At 35.5% G+C, this 18,516-nt stretch overlaps 2 protein-coding genes across 2 annotated transcripts; one reads left to right on the top strand and one right to left on the bottom strand.

The window, feature by feature from the left end:
* Window positions 1-13,090: 13,090 nt before the first annotated feature.
* LOC116141416 (protein trichome birefringence-like 36) lies at window positions 13,091-15,808 on the top strand. Its single transcript, XM_031426933.1, has 5 exons — window positions 13,091-13,535; window positions 14,178-14,349; window positions 14,640-14,818; window positions 15,073-15,231; window positions 15,327-15,808. Exons 1-5 carry the CDS (start codon window positions 13,114-13,116, stop codon window positions 15,622-15,624), a joined length of 1,230 nt encoding a protein of 409 aa, XP_031282793.1. The 5' UTR covers window positions 13,091-13,113; the 3' UTR covers window positions 15,625-15,808.
* Window positions 15,809-17,238: 1,430 nt separating this feature from the next.
* Window positions 17,239-18,253, bottom strand: LOC116141417 (germin-like protein subfamily 3 member 2). The gene has a single exon (XM_031426934.1). The coding sequence runs from the start codon at window positions 18,038-18,040 to the stop codon at window positions 17,405-17,407; it is 636 nt and encodes a 211-aa protein (XP_031282794.1). The 5' UTR covers window positions 18,041-18,253; the 3' UTR covers window positions 17,239-17,404.
* Window positions 18,254-18,516: the final 263 nt, after the last annotated feature.

Genomic DNA, 18,516 nt, shown 5'->3' with positions numbered 1-18,516 from the left:
CAAGGATATCTGAGTCATTTAATCTGACATATTTTACAAAAATAAGTGAGGATAAATTAGTAAGTTTATATAAATTTCAACTTTTTGATTTAATTGTCTTATAAGACTTTTAGGGTTTTTTTGTTTTTTTTTAATGATTTCTTGTAAAAATACTAGTGTTTTAAAACTCAGTCCGGCCGATTGAACCTTCAACAAGACCTAAGGCCTTCATCGAGTCGAGTTACAAATTTTCTTATTCATTGAAAACCTTAGAAATTAGGACATCAATCCGTGAACAATTGAAGGTTGTAATGTTAAGAAATATCATGTGTTATACACTTTTGGTTTATGAAACTTTCGCACTAGCAGATAGCAATATGAGATTATTTATATGGTATATTCTCTTTCGCTCACATTTATATAATTATATGGTATAATCATAAACTTGATTAATCTGTTATGTAACTGTATTGTTGATAAAAATTACGAGTAAATTCTTAGTAAAGTCTTCATGATAATTTAAACATTACTTGTGATACATTTGAGTTGTCTTGGTACTACAATTTTCTATTGATGGGCGTATACGTATATAATTTAATTACTTAGAAGATTAATGTTGATATTTAAACTTATTGTTAAGATATTGTTGTATTTTTATCTCTTACTTACCTTAAACAGTGGGACTTAGAGCACATTACTCTTAATTCAATAAAAAAGCTCAGGACCCCACTTTAATCATCTAATGTGAAACTTGTAGATGCAAAAAACCTACCGTCATAAAAATAGGGTCTGATCCCGTGAGGTTGAGACCACTGACAATCCACTAGACCTGCACACATGAAAGGACAAGCGTGAAGCTTACGGAAAACATCGGGATGGTGTTTGCCGTAGGTACTCCGACGCTCAAGTCAACAAGGCTGAAAGGGATTATTTAATAAGAATTAAGGAGAAGAAGGATTACCAAGAGTCTTGTCGAAGGCTAGGACTACGGCGGAGGCGTCGAATTCTTGGAAACAAGAACTTTAGAAGCAAATAGATAGTTTTGAGTAGTCTAAATTGACTATGGGAGATTCCTCTTTTATAAGAGGGCAAACCTTTGTTTATATAGTGAACCCAAGGAGTTGGAATCTTAGTAGGACACTAAGTCCTATTTTGGGAGATAATCCCTATCAAGAAAGAAATATGATTTCTTGACTTTATCAGATTAAGTTTAATAATTTAAACAAGATTTGGAATCTTAGTAGGACACTAAGTCCTATTTTGGGAGATAATCCCTATCAAGAAAGAAATATGATTTCTTGACTTTATCAGATTAAGTTTAATAGTTTGAGTAAAATTTAGAATCTTAGTAGAAGAGAAGATAGAATGGGATTCTGATTTCTTATTTATGGACTGTTGCAGGCTAATGGGTTGAAACCCACTTTGACTTAACTTATAGGATAGCCCAACTCATAAAGTGGGTAGTTCACAAGGTGATTTTAAGCGTAGGCCCAATCGAGATTGGGTTGAGGTCTTAGGCCGTGACATGTTTATTTTGTTATTGGGCCTTGTCAGGCTCAAGACAATTTTTGGCCCTAACAGTTAGCCCCCCACTCTCTAAGTTAATGAGTATTTAGCTTAGAGAGTAAATTTAATTGAATGAGTGCGAACTGAGCAAATTAGTGCTAGCAGATCGTTAGGTCGGATGGACCGTTGTTTGGAGAAAGTTTACTCGACCAACCTAAGTTAGGAGGAGTTTGTTCGACCAACTTGATTTGGGAGGTATTTGTTCGACCAACTTGAGTTGAGAGGAGTTTGCTCGACCAACATGAGTTGGGAGGTGAATGCTCGACCAACCTGAGTTGAGAGAAGTTTGCTCGACCAAACTGAGTTGGGAGAGGTTTACTCGACCAACCTAAGTTAGGAGGTGGATGTTCAACCAACCTGAGTAGGGAGAAGTTTGCTCGACCAACCTGAGTTGGGAGGTGAATGCTCGACTAACCTGAGTTGAGAGAAGTTTGCTCGACCAACCTGAGTTGGGAGATATTTGTTCGACCAACCTGAGTTGGGAGAAGTTTCTCGACCAACCTAAGTTGGGAGAGGTTTACTCGATCAACCTGAGTTGGGAGATAAATGTCGACCAACTTGAGTTAGGAGGTGAATGCTCGACCAACCTGAGTTGGGAGAAATATGGATGTTCGCTCGACCCACTTGAGTGGGGAGGTTGAGTATCCTGGAGAGTATGTTGTTCCTTCCATAGGTGTAAGAATGTGTGAGTCATAGCGCTCTATCGAATCACTTAGAGATGGCAATGTGTACCTCCCACTTGCCTCAGCTCATGTTGATGATTAAACAATGTATGCCAAATAGAGCTTGTCTGGAGCTTGTGATCGAGTACTTGTAGTTGAAAATCAATGTATTGGGCCTTGTGGCCGAGTTGATGTAAATTGATTGAAGGTGAACATTGTTTTTTGTTGAATAGTACTTTTATTGAGTTGGGAGGAATACTAAACCAAATGGAGAAGTAAAATGCATGGGATGCATGTGTTCAAGTAATAAGTTAAATGGAGAAAAAATAAACCAAATTGAGTGCAAGTTAAGAGGTGAAGTAGTATGCATGGCAGCATGGCGTGTATGTGTAATAAACCAAATGAATAATAAGCCAAATAGAGAAAGAAAAAGACAAATGGGGGTGAATGCTTATACTATGTGATTAACAAAAACTAAGCAAAATGAAGTTTTTAAGTAAAGCATACCAAGGAAAATGGTGCGCATGCCTAATTTGCTAGAGTGGTTTGATTCTGGTAAGCCGTGCCGAACGATTTGATCGTAGCAGAATCAAGGGCGACTGCTGTGAACTTAGCTTTTATAGGGGAGATCCAAGCTGAATGACCATTGTGTAATGTGCATTTTAATTAATGCATGTGCAAATGATGGTCAGAATAGTAAGGTAATTGATTCGGCTTCACCCCTTTAGTTGAAAAATGGACTCACATGGACCATTTTAAAATGGCTTTACTCTTTAGTCTTTATGACATGTGGTCCCCACATGATGCACTTGTTTTAAATTAAAAATAAAAACTCTTAGGCTGGGAAAATGAGAATTTGTAGAACTTTTCTATGCAAAAAATCTTCAGCCGCTTTTCCTTTCAGGTAAAATCTTATAATATTTTTTATTTCTTTCCCTTTCAAGTGTTGCCACTCGTGCTTGCTAGATCGTGTCTCACTCTACATATCATCAAGTTGAATCTTTCAATTAAGTTGAATCGTTGTTGCAAGCATTGACTCAGCCATGTGCTGAGCTTTTGGCTATGATACCATGGCCACAATGAGTAACCCGAGTGATAGCTAATGCGAGTGCTTGTGGAGATTTGGGTTGGAAAGCGGATTCATTGCTCGTTAGTGAAGTGGAGATTTAGATTTTCTTTGGTGGTAATTTCGCCGGAGATCGTGGAAGCAGCAGAGAAATTTACATTGAAGAGGAGGAATAAGGGAGAGAAGAGGTGAAGTTTTTATTTTATTGTTCTAAACACACACAGAGAATGTTGATGTCGGTGCTGGAGTTGGCGGTTGTGGCGCTGGAGATGGTGGCTTTGATGATGTTGGTGTAGGTGCTTGTAGTGTCGTGTTGTGGAGGTGGAGGGTGGGTGGATAGTGCTGGGGAGGGAGTGTCACTTGGATGGAAAAGGCGTCCAGGTTCAGGTGATAGTAGCGTACCTGGGTAAGAGCGAAATGGGCAGTATTAGAGGTAAGGATTCAGAAGTAAGAAATGAATGCACGACGATGACGGTTGCCACTAGGTGGCGATGCTGTGGAGTGGCGAAGGTGGCATAATGGTCCATCAGTTGTTGTCGGCATTGGGTTTGAAGAGGAAAAAGATAAAAGACGGCAAGAGATATGGAGTAAAGTATGAAAGGAGACGTGATTTTCCAGTTTTGTAAGGAAGAAAAAGTGACTATATTCGTAAAGAGAAACAGTCTGAGAATTGTTATACAGGAAAAATAAGGTCATGTTTGGATGTGGTGAGGGTTTTTAGATTGCTGAATAGATATAATATAAATGACATGTGAATAGATAAAACAAATGAAGAAAGGTAAAGAATATTTTTTCTTATCGTGATGAAACTTTTTGGTTAACGATGTTAGTCAGGTAGAGTTTTGTGCCTCCTCTCATGTTGCAAGTCGTCATTAGCAGATGATTGTCAGGGCTCTACGATAGATGACAAACTGTAGATACAAAAAATCTACCATCATGAAAATAGGGTATGATCTCGTGAGATTGAGGCCACTGACAATCCACTAGACCTACACACATGAAAGGACAAGTGTGAAGCTTACGAAAAACATCGGAGTGGTGTTTGTCGTAGGCAATCCGATGCTCAAATTAGCAAGGCTAAAGGAGATTATTTGATAAGAATTAATGAGAAGAAGGATTACCAGGAGTCTTGTCGGAGGCTAATACTATGGCGGAGGCATCGAGTTCTTAGGAATAAATAGATGGTTTTGAGTAGTCTAGATTGACTGTGGGAGATTCCCTCTTTATGAGAGAGCAAACCTTTGTTTATATAGTGAATCCAAGGGGTTGAAATTCTAGTAAGACACTAAATCCTATTTTGGGAGATAATCCATATAAAGAAAGAAATATGATTTCTTGACTTTATCAGATTAAGTTTAATAGTTTGAGTAAGATTTGGAATCTTAGTAGAAGAGGAGATAGAATGAGATTCTGATTTCCTATTTATATACTGTTCTAGGCTAATAGGTTGAAACCCAGTTTAGCTTAACTTATAGGATAGCCCAACTCATACAATAGATAGTTCACAATGTGATTTTAAGCGTAGGCCCAATCAGGATTGGGCTGAGACCTTGGGCCTTGATATGTTTATTTCATTATTGAGTTTCGTCAGGTTCAAGACGATTTTTGGCCCTAACAAAACTCTTATAACTTAACAATACCCCTACAACTAGATGATCAAATGGAGAAGAAACATAGATCGAACTTTATCAGAAAATAATGGAGCCGATCACATCACACATTGAGAGGTTACTGGATTTAACTTTAGTTCTAATATCATATCTTATTGAGAGCTTATTGGATCTGACTTCAGTTGTAATTGTTGGATATTTAGGTTTCCAACTCAAAAAGACTGGTCGATAAGGTGGAGTGACTACCCTCCTTACAAAGCCCATTACCCTTACTCGTCCAGGCATTTTTAGATTTAAAAAGCTGAAATTAAATTTGGTCTAAAATAATTATAAAACTTAATTAAAGGGTGAAAATGTCCACAACATGTCGTCTACCAACTTGTCATATAAGAACGAGATAATGAGCATGTTTGGTTGAGCTTATGAAAATTAGCTTATAAACAGTTAGTACTTATAAGCTAATTTGAGCTTATAAGCATTTGAAATTTTAAGCAGTTACGTGTTTGGTTAAAGTACTTATAAATGAATAATAAGTAGTTGACGTATTTGATATAATTTAGCTTATAAGTACAATTTATTATTAAAATGACTACAAAGAATACTATATTATTTTATCAATTAATAAATTATACGATGAAATTTTAAAATTAAATAGGGATAATATGGTAATATAGTTGGTCAACAAAAAAAAAAAAAAGTACCTCCCCTCCAATTTTTTTTTTTTTTTTTTTTTTTGCTATCCCAAAAAGGTTATAAACAAATAAGTCAATTTATTTTAGAACTTATAAGCTAATTTACCAGCTTATAAGCTCATATAAACACCTTCAAGGAATTCATATGTTTAATAAATGCCATTTTGCCCCCAAAAGTTTCTCGGTATACTCAAACCCCCTATATTTGGGACTCTTGTGACTTAAATAATATTCATCTATCATTTTTTTTTTTTTTTTAAAGTTAAGAATCTGGAAGATTTGTCATTAATATTTATTTACACAAGCGATGTGTTGTTTATTAATTGAGTAACACTAGCGTTATAAAGAGGCATACAAAGAGACAATCACTACCCTTAAAATTCATGATTCTCTCTCTCTCTCTTTTTCCCTTCTTTTAAGGGCATAGATTGTCTCTTTGTATGGCTCTTTGTATGCATCTTTGTAAGGCTAGTGTTACTCTTATTAATTATATTCATATAAAAGACATGTCATTTATATACCGAACATCATTGCTTCTACAGAAAACGATATGTCGTATATGTTTATAAATATCATGTAACCCCCTTGTTCTCTCTGCATTTGTTCTTGTGGAGCTAAATGGTATTTACCAGGGTTCTGAAAACCAGACCGGGCCCCAGTTTCTGGGTTGCTCGGTTAGACTGGTTAGACTAATTGGTCAGATTGGTGATGTCAATAACAAAAGTATTTTTAAAAAATTTATTAGTCTCTAAAATTTTAATATATTACAAAAATACCCCTAAAGTTTCAATTAGTCCCTAAAATTTTAAGATATTGCAAAAATGCTTCCCAAAAAATTATAAATTAGTCCCTAAATTTCTGAAATATTACACCCCTAAAAATTACAAATTAGTCCTTAAAAGTTTGAAATATAACATAAACCCCCTTAGAACCTGAACCGAACCGGAGAGGCTATCGGTTCCCAGTCTAATCGGTCTAATCCGAGTTTTAAAACACTTGTATTCACCATCTCGAATTTTTAAATTTAACGTCAGAGAGGACATTAGGACAAGCCATTTTATAGTGAATATAAAAATTATCATTAAATTATTTTATATTATTCCCAAATAATCTATATCATTAATTGTAGTTTATTAATAATACTTTCCAAATTCAAATTTAACATTGACGTATAATATTTTTATTTTTTATTTTCTTCATCTTCTTGCACTTTATCAAAAAATAATAATAAAAATAACATTGACCTATCATGTATTTAACAATTATTGAGATAAAGATTAAATTATTTATTTTAATAACTTTTATATTTTTCATTATAATAATTTTTTTAATTATTGTTTGAAACAATATGATGATTTAATATATATTCACATATATATCTTGATTTGATTTTCAAAATTAGATTATTTAAAACTAGTTTAATCATGTAAAATGTTTAAAAATATATGATATTTAATAAGTATCCAAATACTAATTTTGAGATGTTCATGTATATAAAATAATTTAAAGCAGTCACTGGTGTTAGTTATACCCAGAAGGTTTTATGCTCGAGTCGTAGGAGAGTTATCTACCACATTTGTGCAATTACCTTAATCTATTGGACTTGTAAGATGTTCCATGATCCTAAAAATTAGACAGGCTCCAATGTAGGACCGGATACCTCAAATACCTAAAAATAAAAAAAATAATTTAAAACATTTATAATCGGTTATAATCCCTTACCTCCCTTGAGGTTTGCATTTTTCCAAGTGACACCCCACAAGTTTAAAATAGCATCCCTAACCTCCCTTTAGGTTTGAAAAATTCTCTCAAATCTCCCCTCTTCACCATTTGCCAGAAGAACTGTTAGATTTACTTTATTTTCCTCGACGAAAAGGTCTAAACCCCCCTACATATATAGATCTTTAAAAAACCCCTTGAGATATTGGAAATTACTCAAATGCCTACAAATAATACTAAGTTCCTCTCAACTCCAACAATTAATAAATACAATTTACTTTTAATTTTTATAAAAAAAATATAATAAACGTATACACTTGAGGGGCTTTTTTTTAATAAAGATATACATAGGGGGTTTAGAAACTTTCTTATTTGTTAACAAATGGTGTTCGAGAAATTTTTTGAGATTTGAGGGGAGAAGAGGGATTCTATTTTAAACTTGTGGGGTGTCACTAGAAAAATACAAACCTCAGGAAATGTGAGGATAATAACCCTTTATAATCAAATATTAAAAAAGCCCATTGAACTCTATTTTGAAAAATCCCATGAAAAGTTTTTCCGAATGATTCTAAACAACCCCCACATGTCTTCTAAAACTCCACACACGAGTCAAATTGTTATAAGAAAATGGATAAATGGAGAGGAGTGCATTTAGCATTTTCAATCTCTTGACATCCAATCCTATAAGAGTGTGTTTGGTTGGGAGTAATAAAAGACTACTGATGTAATGTCATTTTATATTACTTAATTACCATGTTTGGTTGTCAAGTAATATAAGATTCCAGTAATCTTCCAAAACCAATAGGGGGTATTTGGATCATATAATGTTTTATTATAGGGAGATATTATATTAACGGAAAGAAATATCACCTTGAAGATTACTAGGAATATTTAGAAAATGTGTTTTGTTGGGAGGCTAAATTGGTGGGTATGTTATATAGATTACTAAATCGCCCTCCTTTTTAAATATTAATATAATATTATTATTTTTTGAATATTTATTTTAACCCCATACTTTTCAGATTTAGCAAAAACATCATAGCAACCAAAAACGTTTTAAACTTAACAAAAATACCCATACCCACCCCAAGCCACTGTCAACAGCTAGCCACCATCGCCGGTGGCCAAACATCGTCATCTGCTTAATTTAAAAAATATTATCCCCGTCCAAACGGGTCTATAGTAGTTATTATTGGTAATATAGGAGGTAATTTGATTATCTCAATTTTCTTAAGTATTTTAAGACTACTTAGTAATCTTATTTTTGTTACAATTTTACCCATTATTAATAAAATTTTAGGACAATAATACCCTTGTTTTAAAAAAAATTTATAAAAATACTAATTGACTATTTTATCCTTATATACAAAGTTTTTAGGACATAAATACCTCTAGATTTTAAAAAATTACCCAAGGGTGGTGACAAGATCTAGCCACCACCGCCAGCCTCCAGGCACCACCGACAGTGACAACGACAGCGACGATAGAATGGCGCACGACTGGCCGATCGTGCGCCGATAAGGCCATTTTCGGCCATGGATATGTGATCCATGGCTGGAAACAGCCAGATCTAAACGGCCACATATCTGATCGTGAAAGGCTAGATCTTTGGCCGTGAAACAACTGCCGTTTCACGACTAGATCTCCACTGTTGATGCCGCCAACGGTGGTGGCAGGCCGTCGGCAGTGGCTTGGGGTGGGTGGGGGTATTTTTATTAAGTTTTAAACTTTTTTGGTTGATGGGGGTGTTTTAATTAAATATGAAATATAGAAGGTTAAACAAAATTATTCAAAAGATAATAATATATTAATATTTAAAAAGTAGAGCAGTTTAGTAAATTATATAACATACCCAACCAAACACATTTCCCTAAACATTCACAGTAATCTTCTAGGTAATCTATCTTTCCATTAATATAACATTCCTAGTAATATAACATTCCTTAAACCAAACACACCCTAAGTACACTCATTATTTAACACTAGAAACTTCGTGGGAGAAATCTATTTTTTTTTTTTTTTTTTTTATGACTGAGGGTGTTCGGGCTAACTTACACGCACCTTAACTAATCTTTCGAGACCTTGAAACTATCGATCGTGTAAAAGCTCAAGTAGCCATCCCTATTAGGGGCTAAGGTCAATCAAACCCAAGACCTCTTGAGTAATACACTCAAGAGGTCTAGTTGACCACTCAATCACCCAGTGGTGGTTTCTGTGGGAGAAGTTTGTTGATAGGAAATTCGCTCAATTTGGTAAAATCTAACAACCATGCAATCATTAAAAGAAGATTTGCTATCGTTGAGTTAGATACTAGATCAAGAAAATAGCAAATTGGAAAGAAAATAATGTTTTGTGTGAGACTCCCTTAGGATTGTTTACTTATTTTTAGTTGGCTCCCCATTGGGGGATCTATAAAGCCTTAACCTCCTTAAATGTGTGGAGAAATTTAAGGGTTGTATCACCGTGATTTTAATGGCATCATGTTGCCTTAGATGGTGGTTCATGAGCACCTCAAAGATTAGAACATGAAAAGTGATCATATTCATCATAGATTTTCATATTGGGCTTTGTTGAATTAGACTAAACTAATTTTACTCCAACAATGATCTTTGCAAAAAAAACCATTATCTCAACAACTTTATGTTTGGTTTACTATTTCAGATACTATTCTCTATCCTATTTCAAAAATACACCTTTGACACAATATTCAAGTAACACTCTACAAAACACATTTTATTTAAATCTTATTCTCGTAATAATAATCCAACTCAACTCAATAATACTATTTCAAAAATCCTATCAAAAATAACAAAACAAAGACACCCTTATTATACCATTGTTTTAAAACTCGACTTGGTCCGACCGATTGAACTGGTTCAACTAGGACTTGGGGCTTTCACTAGGCCACATTACCTGTTTACTATTCACCAAAAACCCTAGAAATTGGGATAATGATCGACGAACAATTGAAGGTCGAGATGTTAGAGCTTTTGAAGTGAAAGTGCCAGTGAATGCAATGGTGGTGATGGAGTTAATTTTTGATGAGTGAATCAACTAGAAATCGAAATAAACAGGTGACAGCAACAACTAGCTTTTGCCGACGATTGGCAAGGCTAATGAGGGTGGGTTGTGGTCGGGAGGCAGAAGAGAGTATTTTCAAGGTGATGGGGAGGGTTGTCGATGCTAGTGTCGGTGAGATCTAGCTTGGAATGTTGACGTTGACGTCGGTGAGATCTAGCCTAAATTTTCTAGGGAATGGGCTCAAGGGATGATTGAGATTGCATTTAGAGTGTTGTCGTCGCCAACCAGTCGACCGCCAATTTGTATTTGAAGTGTGTTTGCTAAATTTCAAACCAGTAAAAACTTAACTGTAATTTTAAGGGGTGTCAATCAACCCGAGACCCAACAACTTTGTCGAGTTTCACCCAGGTTGGGTTTTAAAACAATGTTTAATACAACAACTTTTTTCATGGAAGATTACTACACTATTAAACAATTCTAACAACCAGATTTACACATACAAAATTCTAAAAAACTGGTAATACAATCCTTAAAAACTGTTAAGAAAATTGAGATGATAAAGATAGAAGAAGATGGCCGTGGAGGGAGCGTTAACATGGGGTTTAATAACATTTGTAAAGAACAAAATGGAAAAGGTTGGGTATGGTTTTGAATTGAAAAAGGAAAAGAAGAAATAATAATGGGTGGTTGGTGTTGGAGGCAGCATGCTTCATTGATGGCATTAACTGTGGAGACTGTAGTCATTTTGACATTGAAACTCTGGCCTACACGTCCACCAATCTCGCCACCAAAACTCTCTGCCTTTCTCTCTCTATTCCGTGCATCAGTTCGTGGCAACGACCAATAAAGAGAAAATAATTTCTCTCACCTCCCTTTAGGTTCAAGGAAATAACAATTAGACCCCATAGGTAACCATATTTGTTATTCATTCAGAGGGATAATAACAATCTCATCTCTGAGGTTTGACTTAAGTAGTTCTTTAGTGTAGTGTAATTTTTTAGTAATGTTTTAGCTCTATCCATAACATTTGTCTCAGTAAATATTAGCAAACTTCAATGACTAAAATGTTAATAACAAGGATCAAAACATTATCAAAAAGTTCTAATGGACTATAGTTTGCTTAAGGCAAACCTTAAGGAAGATTTTTTTTTTTTTTAAGGTATCTGAAGTACAAATTGAAGTTTGTCTAATCCTCAGGGCTACAAAACACTCTACAAGCTCAATGGATCAAGGTAATTATACAAATGTGATAAGTACCTCTCCTAGTAATTCGAACATAAGATCTCCTAAGTATAGCTAACCTTAGTGACTAAAAAGTTTGTCATCCGACCACAAGAGTTGAGGTTTAAGGACGAAATTTTATTTGTCCTTATTTAGATAATGTGTAATAACACCATGAATTTAAGGGCAAGTATGTAAAACTCATTATTCCATGTGGATTCAAGGGAAAAATGATAATTTGATGGGAATAGAGTTAAGAGGAGGTTGTTATTGATTTCAATTAGGTGCGTTTAACAGTTATGTCCTTAAGCTGAGGGGACGTGCATGTAATTTGGCTAAAGAGAAAGCTAAAGCAGGTACATAATTACCACCATTAACGGCAATGAGTTAAAAGGTTACCAAATCATGGTCCACCCTGCCGTGACTCATGCCCTCAATTCCAAAATTTCCTTTTTTCTTTTCTAAAATATCGGGATTGTCTATGTATTAATTTTTTTTTAACTAAGGTGTATGTACTCATTTTTGCGCATCTCAACTAATTTTCGGGATTTATTGAACACCATACAAATCTAAAGGAACCGATAAATCACAATATTATTATAGTAGCCTGGTAGGTAGCTCCAAAGTTTGAACCTAAGAATTCAAACCTGCTTAACAGCTCGGCCAATCCCATAAAATTAAGTATACATAATATTGATAGACTAATATAATATAAAATTTATAAATTGTATTTGAAGTAGAAGTAGAAGTATAACATTAAATAGTATAATATTTAATGTAATAAATTATATATATTTTTTATTATAATTAACACGGTAGTTAATACAAGCACAACAGTAGTTAAAATCTAAAATTAAGATTCTAACTTAGCTTATATAATATAATCAAGTCTACGACAATGAAAAATTGTTCTGAATAATCATCCCATTTATCTAGGGGATTCTTAGAAAAATCATTAGAAAAACATTTATGAATCTTAAACCTCGGATTATATTATCCAGAAGCATATCAACGACTTCTTAAACTACAATCGAGTCTAAAGTTCAGAAGGCTTTTATGACAATCATGAGGCCTCTGATGGCCTCAAGCTGTGGCTGCGAGAGCCCCCAAGGCCTCTAGTGGCTACCACAAGGCCTTAGAGACCTCCAACTTAGCCACGAGGCCGTTAGAGGTGGTGACGCTAGAACGGTAGAGGGTGGTTGCACAATTAGGGGTGGTGACAAATCTAGTTGGATGATTAGGGGGTGTTTTGTTATTTTGTCAAAGGGTAAAATTGTCTTTACACCTCTTAACAGATTTTTCATTAACGGAACCGAACAAAATGGGGTTAGGCTCCAATTTCCCAAACGAGCAGGCGCTTCTTGTGATTCCTCAAACGCGTGGGCGTTTGCTATAATTTCCCTATATATATAAACACTAATCTTGTAATAAATAATTTTTGTGCACGTAAAAAGTATAAAACTTCATTTATGTTATGAATCAGTTCATTATTTATTTTATTTTATTTTTAATGTAAATACACCATCAATTCCGGAATTCCAGTACAGGAGTCAAAGAAAAGACCCAGGATTGTCTCCATGTTAAAAAGCCTTCAACTTCTCCTGTGGAAAGTGGAGACTCTTCTTCATTCCAACACTCCCACTCTCAGTTCACTCATGGCTGAACAAAATCCAAATCCAAAGCCTCAGTTTCACTTTACCATCTTTATATTGACTACTTTTCTATGCTTCTTTCATGGCAAGTCATCTCAGTTTGGCCTATACAACAACGGGCTGTGGCTCAACGAAGACGATAATGAAGTTAACATGGCCCAAACCAGGCGTCAAACTTCCAAGAGTTGTGATTATACGGCCGGTAAATGGGTTTATGATCCCTCTTATCCTCTTTATGACACCAGTTGCCCATATCTTAGTACTGCAGTAAGCTGCCAGAAAAATGGACGTCCGGATTCTGAGTATCAGAAGTGGAAATGGAAGCCGCATTCTTGTTCCATTCCAAGGTATTTTTTCTTCAAAAGTTTGTATTTTTCTCTGTGTTAAAGATCAGCTAGAGGCTTTGTGTTCAAGACCCTCTTTTGTAGAAGCAAAATATTGATGATTACTTGTGTAATTTGTCTTGATTTTTTATCATGGGAAGAAATATGATGATGAATGTGAAACTTTGCCGCCTTATTCTTTTTCAATTCCAAGATGTTTTTGCTTCAAAAGTATGTATTTTTCTCAGTGTTAGAGATCAGCTAGAGGGTTTGTGTTCAAAACCCTCTTTTTTAGAAGCAAAATGTTGAAGATTACTTGTGTATATTCTCTTGATTCTGATCATAGTAAGAAATTTGATGATAAATGTGAAACTTTGAAGCCACATTCTTGTTCTATTCCAAGGTGTTTTGTGCTTCAAAAATATGTTTCTCAGTGTTGGAGATCAGCTAGAGGTTTTTTGTTCATAACCCTTTTTCAGAAGCGAAATGTTGAGAATTACTTGAGCATTTTGTCTTGATTCTGATCACGGTGAGAAAAATGATGATGAATGTGAAACTTTGGAGCCACCAGTTGCGATAGAAGTTAATTTTTCTTTTGTAAGTTTTGACTGTGTAGGGTAGATGCATGTTTGAGTGGTTTTGATGACTAATTTTTTGTGGTTTCAGGTTTGATGCACTGAAATTTCTGGCAAAGATGAGAAAGAAAAGGATAATGCTGGTGGGGGACTCTATAATGAGGAACCAGTGGGAATCTCTAGTCTGCTTAGTGCAGGGAGTTATTCCAACCGGGCGGAAGAAGGTGACATATAATGGGATTTCTATGGGCTTCCATGCCTTGGTAAGTTGTTAAATTTCTCTATCAAGGCAATTATTTGTGCCCTGATCATAAATATGCTAAAATTTTTTACAGATAATGTAGCTTTGCATGGGGATTCTCGGTTCAGATTGAGGTTTTGTTTAATTGAATTATGTGATCTGATTGCATAAGTTTTACTACTTTTCTTTTTAATTTTTTGGTCTGTTATAGAGTAAGTAGAATTTGATAGTGCTGTGGTTTAATGGTTAAGCCTCAAGTTAAATTGTTCTCTTCCAAGTGAGAATATGAGAGATCATGCTGCATTTTCGCAGGATTTTGATACCTCAATTGAGTTTTGTTGGGCTCCACTCCTAGTGGAATTGAAGAAAGGACCTGAAAACAAGAGAATCCTTCATTTGGATTTGATTGAAGAGAATGCAAGATATTGGAGAGGGGTTGACATTCTTGTGTTTGATTCAGCTCACTGGTGGACTCACCCTGAGAAGAAGTCGTAAGTTACATTTCCTGCTTATCTTATTAGCTTTCATCTTCATAAATGATTTTCCTGTTTGTGGTTATTCGCGTGATGAGGAAACAGAGGAAAGGAGAGAAAAAGATTTGAGCTTTTTTTTTTTGAGTTGCATTTCAAATAAGTTTGATCTAATTGGTAGTCTATCATCAATATGGAGAGGATGTTGTAATCTCAATTGCATTACTTAAAAGAGTAACATGTGATCTGAATTGAACAAGTAAATCTAATTTCAGGTGGGACTTTTACATGGAGGGACAATCTTTCTTTAGAAACATGAATCAGATGGTTGCTTATCAAAAAGGACTCACTACATGGGCAAAATGGGTGGATCTAAATCTCGATCCTCGTCAAACCAGAGTCATTTTCCGAAGCATGTCACCTACGCATAACAGGTATCATGAAATTGGCTGAAAATATAGACTGTTATTTCCTTTTAAGTATTGCATTTTAGTAGCTCTTATTTATTTATTTATTTTTCTTTTGACAGGGAAAATGGTTGGAAATGTTACAATCAGAAGACTCCTTTGCCCTCTTTTAGTCATCAACATGTTCCTGAACCACTAATAGTACTTCAAGAGGTGCTGAAAAGAATGAGATTTCCAGTATATTTGCAAGATATTACGACAATGTCAGCTTTCCGTAGAGACGGGCATCCCTCTGTGTACCGAAGGGTGATAAATCAGGAAGAGAGGCAGCACCCCACAGACTTCTCCTCCGACTGTAGCCACTGGTGCCTTCCTGGAGTGCCTGATAGCTGGAATGAGATGTTAAGTGCAATACTCTAAGTGAAAAATACTAGACTTGGTAGAGTAACTGTTCTACAAAACTCTAAACTTTGTTTCGGTCGTCCTAGAGTCTGTAAAATAAGTTATGGTACTTCATATTTTGAGTGTTTTACGAAGATTTTATCAGATGGTGAATGATATGTTTGGGCAGGTTACCTTTACTTGCCACAAATTTCTGACTGCAGCTCGTGGAATTTTCTTTGTTGCCTTTGAAACATGAAGAGGTTGAAAAGTTCAATCTACTGAAATTAAGCAGTGATTGAAGAGACAAAATTTTGGGGTCAATGAATCCAAGGCAACAATTCTTCAACAAGAAGTAAGAAAAGTGGGGAAAAAGCAACATGGTACCATTGAATTCATAATTCATCTAACTTTTACTTTTTGCAAGTGCTTCTAATAAATTATTAACTGAAGAAAAGCTTCTATATAGTTGACCATTTACTTTTGCTTTACCAAAAATAGGGAAATTTGGTAACCATCATAGTTATGAGCTTTCGCTTTTTCCACACTTCCTTCAAGAACAAGACTTGGTAATTCAGGTCTTTGAGATGATGATAATGATTCTGCATCATTGTCATCTCAGCATGAGAAAAACCCCCCCAGAGGTTTGACATAGTGGATAGAGCTTATTCAGTCTTGGCAGTGTCCCAGGTTCGAGTCTCTTATCACAATGGCCCCCTTAGGGGTGGAAAAAAAAAAAGCATGAGAAAAAGCCTGGTCTTGCTGCCTCTAAGTGATAGAATTTGAGGTAGGCTTGACTCTTCACCCAATAAGGCCTCACGGTCAAACCCAACACTCAACTGTGAGCGTGTTTAGTTGGTGTGAGACTCTAACATTTCCTCTCATATGTCTAGCTCTGATATCATGATAGAATTTGAGATGGGTCTGATTCCTCACCTAATAAGACTTTGTTCAATGAGAGGATTACCCTTTTTATAAACTAGTAGACTTGAACATGTCTAGTAAGTGTGGAACTCCAACACTAAGAAATCGAATTTATTACTCTTAACAAAAGTCAATGTCTACGAGAATTCAAAAGAGTTCAAGATAAATTAGCTTCTCTTAAAAATGTAGTAGGATACTCCTAGTTGTGAAGAGAAACTCTCTTTTCTCATTCTTTCTGTCGTGGCGTCCTACATGCTATTATTAGTTATTACTTTGACATGCTCCAGAAAAATCAGAAATAGCAGAAAAACCCAGCAAGGTGGGATACCCATAAAAAATCCGACCTTATCAAGCAGGGAACCTTGGAAAATTTGGGATTGGGGACTGGAATGGGAAAATTATACCCGGGAGGAATATGAAAACCCGCAACATCCGGTCCTTTACTTAAAAAAAAAAAAAAAAATCTGAGAATTTCCAGGTTAGGGCCGGTGTGGGTATTGCATTCCCCTCCCAGTGATATCCATCCCAGCTTCCAAAAATCTGGGGTTGGAACAGGTCTGTCCCCAAAAATCATCAATGCTAATAGAAAGAACAAGAATTTAATGAAATGCAGTTGTGAAAAACCATATAAGCACATCAAGAAAATAGAATTGCCTTGAAACAGTCAGTAAATGAAACTGAAGCATGAAAAATTTACAAAACTTTATCCTAATGAAGTTTTTCTTTATTAACCATCAAAATATGATGGTGAAATTGTACTTGAATGCTACATATTCAAGGCGAAATTTCAATTGTAATGTTATTACAGAATGTCTAAAGAATTAACAACAAACAGCTACCAATCTAAGTACCTGAAAACAAATCAAATGCCCTGCAGAATTTATCTCTACCTCAATTAATGGGGAGTCAACTTCTTCCTTAACTTGGCAATCTCCTCGGAACTCAATCCAAAAGCCTTCTCCAGAAGCTCCTCCTTAATCTCCGAACCAAAAACCGCAGACGGAATTTTCATCAAACCAGGATTTTCGCTGTCGAAACTTCCCAAAATAGTAGCCCTGGAGTCTCCAACATTCATTTGAAAGTGAACCAAACCCTTAGGAAACACCATCACTTCGCCACGCTCAATCACCTTGGCGAAAATCTTGTTCTTAGTATCGACAAATCCGGAGTAAATCTTCCCCTCGAGCACATACGCCACCTCAGTCGCCCTGGGATGAAAGTGCGGCACATTGACACCACCAACCTCAAAGTCAGCTCTCGCCAACGACATGCCTAAAGTGTTCAACCCTGGAAATACTTTCACATTCACAGGAATTGATGCAAAACCAGTTTCAGTGAACTTTCCAGGATGTTTTATGCCTGAAAAAACAAAGTCTTCAACTGTGGCAAGTGAGGAGTTTTTGCAAGTGGTTTCGGAAATGGTGGTTGGGATGCAGAAGTCAAAAACTGGATCAGGGTCAGAAGCTAAAGTGACCATTATTATACAGCTGTGGAAAAGAACAAGAAATGGAATTGCAGAGTTTGAGGACATTGTTTTCTGATCTTTGTTGTTCTTGGATGAAGAAGAATGGACAAGTCAATGATGGAGATTGTCAGGATTTGTGGACAGTATGCGTTTTATATTTATATAAGCTGTGAGAAATGGAAGAACAAGAGGTAGTTGGCGGATTTATAGTCCTAGTGCTTTTCTTTAACCTATGGTTTATTAATAACATACTTGAAGCAACATCTTAATGTATGATTACCTTTGGAAGTGTGTTTTATGAGATTAATGTGATGATGGATGCATAAAATACAGTCGTAAGATAATGTTTGTTAACAAAATGAAAATGAAAATAGCTTGGGAAGAAAGGGTTAGGTTGGAACATAGAAGCAACTAAAAAGCTTGTCAGATTGTGGGAATTGTTAATGGATTTGATTATTGAATTTGAACAAGGCGTGCTTCTTAAGATAGAAAGTAGAAACCATGCCACCTAATCCTTCATCTGGAATACTCAAAAATTCCAA

This window comes from Pistacia vera, unplaced genomic scaffold (genome assembly GCF_008641045.1).
Source record: "Pistacia vera cultivar Batoury unplaced genomic scaffold, PisVer_v2 Contig398, whole genome shotgun sequence".
In the NCBI taxonomy this organism is placed as follows: domain Eukaryota; kingdom Viridiplantae; phylum Streptophyta; class Magnoliopsida; order Sapindales; family Anacardiaceae; genus Pistacia; species Pistacia vera.
This window is presented reverse-complemented; position numbering and strand designations above follow the sequence as displayed.